Source organism: Neoarius graeffei, chromosome 7 (assembly GCF_027579695.1).
Source record: "Neoarius graeffei isolate fNeoGra1 chromosome 7, fNeoGra1.pri, whole genome shotgun sequence".
In the NCBI taxonomy this organism is placed as follows: Eukaryota; Metazoa; Chordata; class Actinopteri; order Siluriformes; family Ariidae; genus Neoarius; species Neoarius graeffei.
Genome location: NC_083575.1, coordinates 58,954,837 through 58,967,481, shown reverse-complemented (window position 1 = coordinate 58,967,481; position 12,645 = coordinate 58,954,837). Strand labels below are relative to the sequence as shown.

Sequence of the window (12,645 nt, the reverse complement as noted above, 5' to 3'; positions counted from 1 at the left end):
TGTTGAGACATGGCCCGTTATAAATTTGCTGTTACCAGGCAATGACCAAGAACTGTATTATTAGGGTCGGTGTCTGTGTTGTAGCAGTGTACTAGCAGCTAGCTGTTAGCACTAGCTAATGTCAACAACATCATAGCTGGTATGTTACTGTAGCAATGTTTACGTTCAGTCATTTGGATGACTGTTAAAACCTTTCAGTCTCAAGTTTTTCCTTTACTGTATTTACTAGTTTACTGTAATTATGATCCGGCAGCTATTTACACCGGATCCAGTGTAAATAGCTGCTGGAGCGCGCTCCGGAACCTCGGCCGGAGCACTCCGGGAGCAAGCCGGAGCGCGCTGCTTAATTTGAGGGGGAGCAAGCCGGAGCGCGCTCCGGCAGCTATTTACACTGGATCCGGTGTCTGTAACACATTTCTTTTTCAAGCTGGTTCTCCCTCTCTGTCTGCAGCGTTAGTATGTAGCTTGACCTTCAAAATGGCGGACACCGGGGCGTCACGTGACCCTGTGACGTCAGGTGAATAACCTCAATAGTTGCTAGTGTGGACAGGTGTTGCGGTACGAAAGTAGTATCGTATCGGTACAAAATCCCTAGTGTGGACAGGGTATATGTGTCAGCCCTGTGATGACCTGGCGACTTGTCCAGGGTGTACCCCGCCTTTCGCCCGTAGTCAGCTGGGATAGGCTCCAGCTTACCCTGTAGAACAGGATAAAGCGGCTACAGATAATGAAATGAGATGAGATGAGATGAATAAAGTTTTTCTACTCAGATGGGAGAGTTTCCGTAAACCTGGCAACCCTGCACGCCTTTACACTGCTTTGCTCTGCTCTTCATTCACTGGGAGGAAAAAAAATATATATATCCCAGCCCAAAGTCAGGCACGGCGAGACATGTCTCCTGTTTGACTAGTATTGCTGAGATGTTTTCGTTGATATAAGAGAGAAATGGGTTAATAGCTGTAGTAATAAATTAAACTGGCACAATGTTAAGGTTTCTTACAGTAGGAAACGCGAATAGGTAGCTGTAAGGTGTGTGTTCTCTGTCTCATAGACTCCGCTGTCGTTTATCAGGACTAGAGCAGGTGAGCTAGCCGGCTAACTACCTGAGCTGGCTGGCTGTGTGTGTGTGTGTGTGTGTTCTCCAGCATCTGTGAGCAGAGTGTTTAGTGTTCAGTAGCTGCATGGTTTTGTACTTGACTTGACGTCGACATGGAGCTGTTTCAGGCAAAGGACCATTATATTCTCCAGAGTGGAGACAACGCTCTGTGGTGCAGCAGGAAGGATGGCTCCCTGTCTGTGAGAGCCGGTAAGTGAATTCAGCTGCATATAATAATAATTATTATTATTCTGCTGTTTATAGCAATGTGGCGCTGAAGGCGAGGTCACTGTGTGTGTATTCATCTCTGTATTTCTTTCAAGGTAGAAAGTTGAGCCCGGGCTTCACTACACACTCAGTATTCAAACATAGTATTTAGTTGTTTTGCCCAATAAATTCGACTTAAGTTGGTAGTATTTTGGGCCGCCAACTATGAGCATCTATATATGTGCACTGTTTTTTAATTATTTTTTTTTATTTTTTTTCCTATGCGTATTCCGGTTTATCCCGCCTCCTCTGCGATGATTGGCAAATACCCCTAGAAGCGTCCACCGATTGAACAGTTGACATCGAGGGTTTGAAGTCTCACCCAATCCTAGCGCAGTAGGCGGGGCTTTCATACTGAATAGAGGTGCCAAAAATAACGGGTCTGTCTGCCCTACTTTTCAGAACGGAAGAGCTGCATGAGTGTTCATTTTAAAGTCGTCTGGAATCCAGCAGACTTGGATAACTGCAACGCGTGTTTTCATATTTTGTCACAACATGCAGCTGGATTTGTGAATGTAGAGCTGAACCTAATACAATCTCAGAGAAGCAACAAAAGAGATTTGCCAGTTCATACAACTCCCAGTGCAGTTTCATGTTCCCATTTTGAATCTGATATTTTCATCTGAGTACTGTAGACTTGAGCTGCTGCTGCTGTAATCATAAACACTGTCCTGGTCTCATCCTAGGTCTTGGTGCTCATACTGAACACCCTTTGAACACTATACTGTTCTATATCAGTAGGTATACTGTCATGATGTATATTTTCAGTATGCGGTGTCACCCAGAAGATGATGGCTTCCGTTTTGAGTCAGGTTTCTACCTCGTGTGTTGGCACAGGAAGATTTTCATTGCAACTCTCGTTATTAAAAGAGCCACACAAATGAAATGGAAGTGCAGTGCTATTTTCTAGTGACCACACGTGTCGGTGAGCAGCACGGATAAGGCATAGACATCCATCCATCCATTATCTGTAGCCGCTTATCCTGTTCTACAGGGTCTTGTGGTTTAAAAAGCATTCTTTGGTGGATGTTTTTGAAATTCTCATGAGAACTTCTCAGGTCTCTCTGTGGACTTGGTCTTTTGTATAAAAGCTACAAGATTGAGATGTCACAAATAACTCTTCAGTGTGCAAGAGATGACGTGAGACAAAGATTCATCAGATGAGATCAGGTTAAACCTGATACTGTAGTTAAACCAAGTAACTACTCGATTTAAAGCAGTGCCTCAGATAAAAAACAAAACAAAACACTTTTTGTGTGTGCAATATATGTATACATATTCTGTGTATTGTATATACTACAGTGTATATTGCATATACAGGTAGTCGTCGACTTACGACCGATCGACTTTACAACCGTCTGGTTATGACTGGCAAGTGTTTCCTAGCTGAGCGTACGACAGTTTCCGCCCCAGCTCCCGGGAGCGCCTCTTGCCGCGTACAACGGTTTCCGCCCCAGCTCCAGGCACATGCGCAGTCTCTCTCGTGCTCCCTCACGCACTCCGTCATACAGTTTCCGCCCCAGCTCCTGGTTTATGAAACGAGCAAATGCTCCCGCCAGCCCGAGTGCTGCAACAGCTGATGATGACGTAGACGGCCCACAGCCAAGCACTAGTGATGCCAGCGGTCACTAAATTTTGTATTTTACTATGTTTTACATTTGTATTTTGGTATGTTTCAAACTAAAATGTTTTCTATTTTTCACACCTGTATTTCGTATTTTTCGTTTTGCACATATTAAACGAATTGTACTGTACGCAGTGTAGTATGCAGTGTTTGACTTAAACCAAATAATGAGTCAAGGTAATGAAATAAATGTTGATAAAATAAGACTTTAAGATGATTACAATATCATTACACATCACAATATACTTACGTTCATTTAACATAGGCTGACTTACGATCAGATCGGTTTATGACCGGTCAGTCGTAACCAAACACAGTCGTAAGTCGACGACTACCTGTGTGTGTGTAATATATACGTGTGTGTGTGTGTGTGTGTTGTGTACGTATATTCTGCAGAGCACTCAATCATCACGTTTTTTTATTGTTCTTCTTTTTTGTTCTATTTTACATTCTATTTTACTCCTTTTTTTTTAAACTACCCCCCCCCCCCCCCCCCCCCACACACACACACACCTTCACACCTACGGAGCATTGCAATAAGCATCTCACTGCTTGTCGTGCTCTGTGTATGTGACATTTGAAAATCCAGTGAAAAGTTAAAGATGATACAGATTTTGGACTGTCATTCCCGGTAAGTGTCATTCAGTCAGTCAGTGTTCATTGATCTAGTTGTGTGTGTTACATATAACAGTGTCCTCTGTGTTACATTTGTGTACAACCTCAAAACTGAACAAAAAAAATCTTTGCCTGGCCTTTTTAAACCGTAGACCTAGATGGTCATATATCTGTTTCTCCTTCTTACCCCGACAGCTTTTTAAACCTACTGGCTACCCCGTGTGTTTAGAATGGTGAAAACGTAACTGTTTAGTGCAGCGGCTTTCCAGGAACTTCATATGAGGATGGTTTCACTGTCTCACACGTGCGACTCCTTTAATTCAGGGTTCAACCTTTTACGGATGGCTTTGTGTTTGCGTAGATTTAATATTGTAGTGCAGCAAGTGATGTTTAAATTCCACTCGGATGTTCAGGATGTGGTCTGTCGTAATATGCAAATTGAATACACGGGTTAAGGGTGAAAAAGGGTGCAGAGAAAACAGACAGGGATAATTTGCATTGACAGATCTAGAATGACTAGGAGGACATTAACATTTGAGTTGGAGTGTTTGCACGGTTATGTTTGTTAGTGCAGTCAGTTGTTCTTGACTGGTATGGAAACCTCGTGTTAAAGCCCTGTTAGGATATGAATGAGTTGGCTATGGGCTCGCTGGCCTTTACCTTGTGTGTGCAGCCAAGCTGAACAGGTTAGGGTTGCAGCACTCTTTCATTATTTAATTGGAAAAGGGTTTCTACTGTTTGCGTGGATCACTGACACCGGCTCGTTCGGAACAATTCTTGATTTTATATGCAGGTGTACGCTAGACATGATCATGTCTAAGGATAATGATAATAAGAACAAATTTATTTGTAAATTGTACACAGGAGCATTTGCACAAGAAATGTAGTATCGTGAAAAGGCAGTTAGTTCAGAAAAAGGCGTTCTGCAAAAGCTCCTGAGTTTAACTCACGAATGTGAACTTCAGTTGCTCTGCTTCAAATCAAATAAGTTACAGTAATTTTATATACAGACTATGTGATCAAGTTTAATTGTTTGTTTATTTCAATTGTACACGTGTCAAAAGTTAGTTAACAGAGATTGGTTTGTGTAGCAGTAACTTGACTCACTTCTACTGGTTATCCTCTTCTGTGTTTCAGCAACTGACCTGCTACTAGCTTGGAATCCAATATGTTTGGGACTGGTGGAAGGCGTTATTGGAAAAATTCAACTTCATGCGGGTAAGACCATTGTTTTTGCTCAGGAACTGAAAGAGGAAATTAACTAGGTGCACTTCCACAGGGCCTCTGATACCATCCTGATAGAGAACTACACAATTCCTGGATAAGTTCCTGTTTTGTGTCGTTGCGCTGCAGACACTGTGATCATGATGCAAAATATGCAGCGGTTATGCCATTTCAGTGCACAGCCAAACGAGCAAAATGGTGGATGTAGAGAATGTGGAATTTTTTATGGTCTTTTGTCAGTGAAAGTTTTAATTGTTGCGTAAATATGATGTCAAATAGTTTCATGCAGCCACCTGCTGAGAGAGGCATTCAACTCCAACTATGTTAAAAAAAAACACTGACTTAACATATTCAGTTCTCTTATTGTGTAGTCAGTAAAGGATGATGGAAATATTCTGCTCTTGTGCTGGACTGTCTGATAAAAAGTAAGCTTTAATAACTGCAGGTAGGTAAGTTTTTATTCATTCTATGGAGCTTGTGGTTGAACAGTGAGCAACGTTCAGAGTGCAGAGCAAGTCCTCAGTTGTCTCACAGGAGACGTTATCTACAGAAAAGTTTTAATTCTGAAAGGTGTCTGTGTTAAGGAGTTCTTGGGTTTTTGAAAAGGGTCCTACAGTTTCATTGCACTGATTTGCTAAGAGGTACAACTTTGCTTGGTGAAAGTGAGGGGAAATAAAATAAAAAAAAAATGAGCATGAATTGAAAGAGGATTTTGATAAACTGTAATTATTTACACAAACATAAGGCAGCTGGGGCATAGAAGGTTCACGCTGCATGCTGCACGCTACACGTTCACGTGAAGAACCGGACCCTGGGCGATTAAACTTCAACTTTTCTCGGTAGTCGTCCATTTTATCTCCCTAGACCCGTTCTGATTGGCTGGCGCGGCGGTGAACTTGGGGTCATGCATGCATTGACTGGAATTTCCATCTTCACGCCTAGAAAAAAGTGTGCATGTTCATTTCTCGCTTCACGCGTGAAGTGTGCAGCATGCAACGTGAACGCCGTTCTATGGCCCAGAGCAAGTCATGCTACGTTTGTCCACTTTTCTTTACACGCGTGCAGCGTGAACCTTCTATGGCCCAGCTGCCTAAAGAGACTTAAGACATTTTGAGAAGACGTAATCCTTCATGAAGAGACTGTCATGACTAATTGGTGGTTTAGGAGGTAGACAACGTCACGATCGTAGCAGAATTCCTCATCAGACCACCAAGTGTTCACGCTTGGCAGGGTTTAAAACAGAAAGAGACAGTGGTTTTAATTTTTTCATTTCTCAATTGAGGACTTGCTCTATGAATGTCCACCAAATCCGTGCTTCTCAGGACTTGAGAAGACAGAGACCAATAATTGTGGACAGAAAGAGAAATAAAGCAATCAATAAGCCGTTTTGTCAGGATAAACACACCACCTGACTTCATTTCCAGAGTTCTGAATAAGGAGTATGTATTTGACCTTTCTCTGCACGACTCGGATCACTATTCAGAAATCCTCACTTCTAGGTTCTGCATTCTGACATGAACAAGCATGCTCTCTTCTCTATTCCACAGGCAGCAGTTGGATTCAAAATCCTCTGAATGAGTCCAGGTGATATGTCTATCCTGGTAAACCTGATTACTGATTGCTTTATTTCTTTCTGTACACAATTAATTTAACAAGATCACACGAGAGAGAGTGAATGTGATGTTGCTTTTATACAACAGTTTTATACACAGGAAATTAATATCGAGCAACTGAAATTTCGGACAATATGGCCAAATGTTGTTCTGTTTATTTTTGCTTTGCGAAGTGGAAATAATATCCTGAAAAAGCCACACCCACTTTATAACGTATCGGCTAGCTCACGTTAATTTGTGCATTCCTATTAAAGGTGCTTCTTGAAAAATTGGTATCCTTTTGTTCCTTTTCATCTTTATCTGATGAGCTTTCATATTTTAAGTCGAAAGTTAGATTCTTGAAAAGTATTGTGTGCCACGTCCGCTGATTGTCATTAACACTACTGTAGTAACTGTTTGGAAATAGGAAGTGGAATTTCATGTGCAAGACACAGACAAGTGGCGTGACGAACACGGTGAAAGTTCCCAGTGCTGTTGTGTGAAATCAGCACTCTTGTAATGCCGCTCAACCAGTCAAATTATTGGACTGGAATTAACTATTGTATATTTAACAGTCATTCCATGAAATTGAGTCGTACATGAGCTGATAGCCGACGAGGTGTGTAGCACAGAGTTGGCTATAAGCCATGTATGACTCGATTTTGTGGAATAATTGTTTTATTATATCCACTTTCACTGGATTTTGATAAACAGCATTTTTATTTTTTGCAAATTTGATAACTAAACTGTCAGACAAAATAATTTCTACTTAGAATGTAAACAAACTGGCAAAATGACAGTAGCAATTTGTGAAATATTTTAATAATTCTTGAAATGGAAAAAAATGTTCTTACCATCAAATACTTCCTTTTTTTTGGTATTTTTTGGGGGTTTGTTTTTGAGTAGAGTTTTTTTCATCCTTGGTTGGTTTAGCAACACCCTCCACCATTTTCTTCTTTGTATGTTTCTTCTTTAGGTTTTTTTTTGGCGGTTGGCAAACCAACTTCAGGGTGCGTTACCACCAGTGACTGGGCTGGAGTGTGAAACAGGAGCTTGGGGGGGGGGGCGCTGTATTCTTTTAGCCATTTCTGTTTCTTTTAAATACTTGATGATAAAGTGATGTATCTTAGTCTGGCTAACGCGACTTCAAAGCTCTGCGAGCATTTGGTCTGGCAAAGATATTAAGCCCAAATGAAGAAAATAGATTCCAGCGTTGGATTTTAGAGGCAGTGGAGATACGAAAGCGTGCGCAGAGAACGATGAACCGGGATGAGAGAGTGTACGCGCTGTCACACACCTGGAGCGCCGTCCTGGAGGAGCGACCTGACAGCAGGAGGCGTGAACTACCTGTCAAATTGGGCGGGACGTTCACGCCTCCTTAGAGTAACATCAGCTGATAAGGCACGTCACCACTCGACATCTGGTGACTGTTTTGAAGAAGGCGGAAGTTTATCGCCGAAACTGTCAAGGTAACATCTTAAAAAATCCTTGTCTTAAGAAACGAATTTAAAGAATAGAATAATTAAGCCCAACCGTTTCCCAAAGTGCGTGGTTGACCCGCCTCCCTGAAATGCCTCAGTTTGCTACTGGTTGAAGCCAGAAAAGGCTGTGACGAAGCTTAAACCAATCACTTCACTCTTTCCTCTGACGTATGCGACGCGATGGGGCTAACTGGTAGATTAAACTCTTACCGTAGCCGGTCGGGAGCAAGGCGAAAACGTCCTTCCTTTCAATAAATACCTCCAGGGCTGCTCTTTGCTCCGTTTTCAATGAGAACTTGCTCCATGTTCGTAATGTTTCTAGTAAATGAAGCGCTTCCGGCATAGATTCTGTAAACAATCTATGGCTTCCGGTCGCAGTTCTACTACGTCACTGCCTTGAACACGCCTCTACCCAGGGCCATTGGAGATGCTCAAAGTTGATTGGCTCCCGATTTTTCGGAGCTTGGAAGAGCTGTAGAGAGCTTGCCTTGCCAGACTAAGCTCGCAACAAGCCCTCGTGTTGCGTCACACTTAGGGTGGGCGGGCCCAGGCTAGATATATCTGACTTGATGCGCTCCGCCATTTTGTTTTTCTCTACTCCTAGCGTATGAGCTGATAGCCTAGGAGTAGAGTAACCAATAAGAGCTCATATCCAGTGAATGTGGATAGAATAATGTTCATTATATCACAGTCCTGTTGAAGTCTGGGATCTGGTTGGTCAGATGATGTTGATTTAATGCTGAAAAACAACAACTGTGACAGTAGTGCAGGCTACAAACAAATCACATGTTCATATGAATGTGCTCACTGTAATGCGTTTAACAAGTCGCTGACAGGGACTTGTATGGTGTTCTAAACCTAATAATAAACCAATTATAAGTCATTGGTATGATGAAGCTTGGAGACATTTATATAACATTTATGGAAGGAAGTCTCCTGTGTCAGGGCTTTATTACAGTTCGAGGTAAAGCTGTTCCTGTAAGGTTTCTGGTACAGGACAGTCTTGTCTTCAGGACAGAGGACTTTGGATGATTATGGCTTCTCAGTAAAATGACAAAGTGCATGTTTGTTCTATTAACTTCAAGAGAAAAGAGAGGCTGGTGAGGGAACAACTGTTTACAGTTCTTATAAGTGGATGTTTCACAATATTTGAATGTAACCATAAAGGATTAACTTGTACATACTGTAGGATGTGCTGTTAATTAATAAATGGCAAATTCTAATCGTTGGGAAACTGCTGTGGTGTGAGACAAATCAAATACTTTGGGACATGCTATTATAGGAAAATAATCAACTTCTGAGTAATAACAGGAGGTAACTCTGCTTCATCCTGGGCCACTGATGATTTTCCTGTAAAAGCACACATCGTGTTTTATTCCTTACTTCTGTCCTAAAGTCTTGACTCCTGTACATCTTGTTGAAGTGCCTGTGTAGTCTTCAGCTTCACTGAGATCATTTCTCACAGCAGTGACTCATCAGTGCTGGCCGGCTATTTCTCGGTGTAACTGGGAAAAGATGCCGTCACAGGGTGTGGAATGCGAAGAACTCTAAGCATGACGCACCCTTTTCCTTTCTCCTGCAGACTTTCCTCTGGGCCTGATTCTGATCCGCCAGAAAGCTCTTGTGGGCTTATTGCCAGGGGAACACAAGGTATACAAGATCACAAAAATAACAGTTATCCCTCTCTCAGAAGATGAACCACAGGACCTGGAATTAGAGGTGAGGAGCAGTCTCAAAATCATTTGCACAAAGAAAATGCAGAAAGCTTTCTCTTTTTTTTTATAGGCTATATCTTGTTTTAATGTTCCTTTTCTCAAATCATTTTTTGGTAGAATTCAGCTTTAGGACTCCTTGAGAGCTCTGTAGACTCCTTTCTCATTCCCTATTTATAGTGCGCCCTTCATCTCTATTATACACGGATTAGAAGACATTCGACTGAAGTCTCCTAAGTGCAATAACATTCAGTCGATATCAGCTCGGTTATTTAGAGGATGTGAGGTCATGTGTATGTGTCTCAAAGGTCATCCAGTGGAAGCAAAAATGTTTCTAAGGTGTCAGTCTCTCAGTGGAGCTTCTTGGGTTGAAAAAGATGGTTTGCTCACATAAGTGAAGCTGTCCGAGACTTGGAATCAGTAATCATTCTTCTGGTGTGCTGTCAGCAATTTATCTTCCACCGCATACCACAGAATGATTAATCTGATCTATAGCAAGGTTAGTCATCCCCCTGGATAGCTAGTACTGTGTGTGTGTGTGTGTGTGTGAGAGAGAGAGAGAGAGAGAGAGAGAGAGAGAATCTAGTTTATCTATAGACAGAACAGCTATATCCTTTGCTTATAATCATTGCACATGGATTTATTAGTAGGGTTGAAGTATTTTTGTGCACCCTCGAGCATCCTCAAGGCATTAAACATATTTGTGTGGTTATCCATGAAAACCTGTTGGATTTCACTGTGAATGAATTCTGGAATAGGTCTGGGTTTTGACTAAAATTGAATTATTTTCCAGTAATCTAATTTGACACGTCATTAATAAAAAACATAAATATATTTTGCACGTTTTTGTTTTGGTTACTTTCTTTGACTCAACTAACCTTGCCCTGGCGCCTGCTCACAAATGTCATGTTGGATAAGGAGCCAATTTCACAAATGCATCTGGATAAAGATAGCTAAAGATATCTAAGACCTTGTTAGCTCGAGGATTTCCTCACAGTGAATGTCATTCTTTGATCATGAATAGTTACTGGATAGTGTCGTAGCAAAACAGATATAAGCCTAATATATTCACTCTGTGGTAAGATTGGCTGTCAATGTCCATGATGTGCTTGTGATGTCACATTATCAAAACAGAGAATAGAGCTGACACACTAGAGATGACAGCAGACAAGGTTTTAAAAACATTTTTTTTTAAATGACAGGAAAATACAGTGTCTTGCAAAAGTATTCATCCCCCTTGGTGTTTGTCCTGTTTTGTTGCATTACAAGCTGGAATTGGAATGGATTTTTGGAGGGTTAGCACCATTTGATTTACACAACATGGCTACCACTTTAAAGGTGAAAATTGTTGTTTTATTGTGACACAAACAATAATTAAGATGAAAAAAACAGAAATCTGGAGTGTGCATAGTATTCATCCCCCAGAAGTCAATACTTTGTAGAGCCACCTTTTGCTGCAATTACAGCTGCAAGTCTCTTGGGGTATGTCTCTATTAGCTTAGCACATCTAGCCACTGGGATTTTTGCCCATTCCTCAAGGCAAAACTGCTCCAACTCCTTCAAGTTAGATGGGTTGTGTTGGTGTACAGCAATCTTCAAGTTGTGCCACAGATTCTCAACTGGATTCAGGTCCGAGCTTTGATTAGGCGATTCCAAGACATTTAAATGTTTCCCTTTAAACCACTCCAGTGTAGCTTTAAGTAATGTTTAGGTTCATTGTCCTGCTGGAACATGAACCTTCATCCCAGTCTCCAACCTCTGGCTGACTCAAACAGGTTTTCCTCCAGAATTGCCCTGTGTTTAGTGCCATCCATCTTTCCTTCAGTCCTGACCAGCTTTCCTGTTCCTGCAGATGAAAGATATCCCCGCAGCATGATGCTGCCACCACCATGCTTCACTGTAGGAATGGTATTCTCAGGGTGTTGGGTTTGGACCACACATGGCACTTCCCATGATGGCCAAAAAGATCAATTTTAGTCTCATCTGACCAGAGAATCTTCCATGTGTTTGGGGAGTCTGCCACATGCTGTTGGGCAAACTCCAAATGTGTTTTCTTAAGCAATGACTTTTTTTTTCTTTTTTCTGACCACTCTAACAAAAAGCCCCACTCTGTGGAGTGTACAGCTTAAAGTGGTCCTATGGACAGATACTTCCATCTTTGCAGCTCCTTCAGTGTTTTCTTTCTGATTAATGGCCTCCTTGCCTGGTCTGTGAGTTTTGGTGGGTGGCCTTCTCTTGTCAGGTTTGTAGTGGTGCCATATTCTTTCCATTTTGCTATAATGGATTTAATGGTGCTGCATGGGATATTCAAAGTTTGGGATATTTTTATTTTATTTTTTTATAACCCAACCCTGATCTATACTTCTTCACAACTTTGTCTCTGACCTGTTTGGAGTGCTCTTTGATTTTCCTGTTTGCTTAGTGTTGCAGAGTCAAGGTCCTTCCAGAACAGGTTGATTTATACAGACATCATGTGACACTTTGATTGCACACACGTGGATCTTAATCAACTAATGATGTGACTTATGAAGTGAATTAGTTGGACCAGCTCTTATTTAGGGGTTTCATATGAAAGGGGATGAATACTTATGCACACTCCAGATCCTCCCCCCCCCCAGTTATTGTTTGTGTCACAGTAAAACAACAATTTTCACCTTTTAAATTGGCAGGCATGTTGTGTAAATCAAATGGTGCCAACCCCCAAAAAATCCATTTGAATTCCAGCTTGTAATGCAACAAAACAGGACAAACACAAAGGGGATGAATACTTTTGTAAGACACTGTACACTAATAACAAGAAATGTAGTCGGCAGACATAACTGACTGAATTAATCAGTGACATCGGCACGGATGCGAGACCATTTGAGAGGATAGGTGACAACAAGGCTTGAGTTTAAATGGTGTTAGTAATGAGACAGGGACAGATATGGATGGTGCAGATAATCATTGATCATGTATTTTCCAGTGTAAACTTATTTTTTTAAAAAAAGTAAACTTTGGCAATAATGGCGTTTTTCCATACATTTGACTATGT

At 41.4% G+C, this 12,645-nt stretch overlaps 1 protein-coding gene across 1 annotated transcript in view; it reads left to right on the top strand.

Annotated features, from left to right (window-relative positions):
* The first annotated feature begins 817 nt into the window (after positions 1-817).
* The window catches only part of inpp5f (inositol polyphosphate-5-phosphatase F), a 29,036-nt gene continuing 17,208 nt past the window's right edge, over positions 818-12,645 (top strand). Inside the window, exons 1-3 of the mRNA XM_060926086.1 lie at positions 818-1,306; positions 4,740-4,820; positions 9,482-9,618. Coding sequence (XP_060782069.1) covers positions 1,210-1,306; positions 4,740-4,820; positions 9,482-9,618 — 315 coding nt within the window. The 5' untranslated portion in view covers positions 818-1,209. The remainder of the gene's footprint in view (positions 1,307-4,739; positions 4,821-9,481; positions 9,619-12,645) is intronic.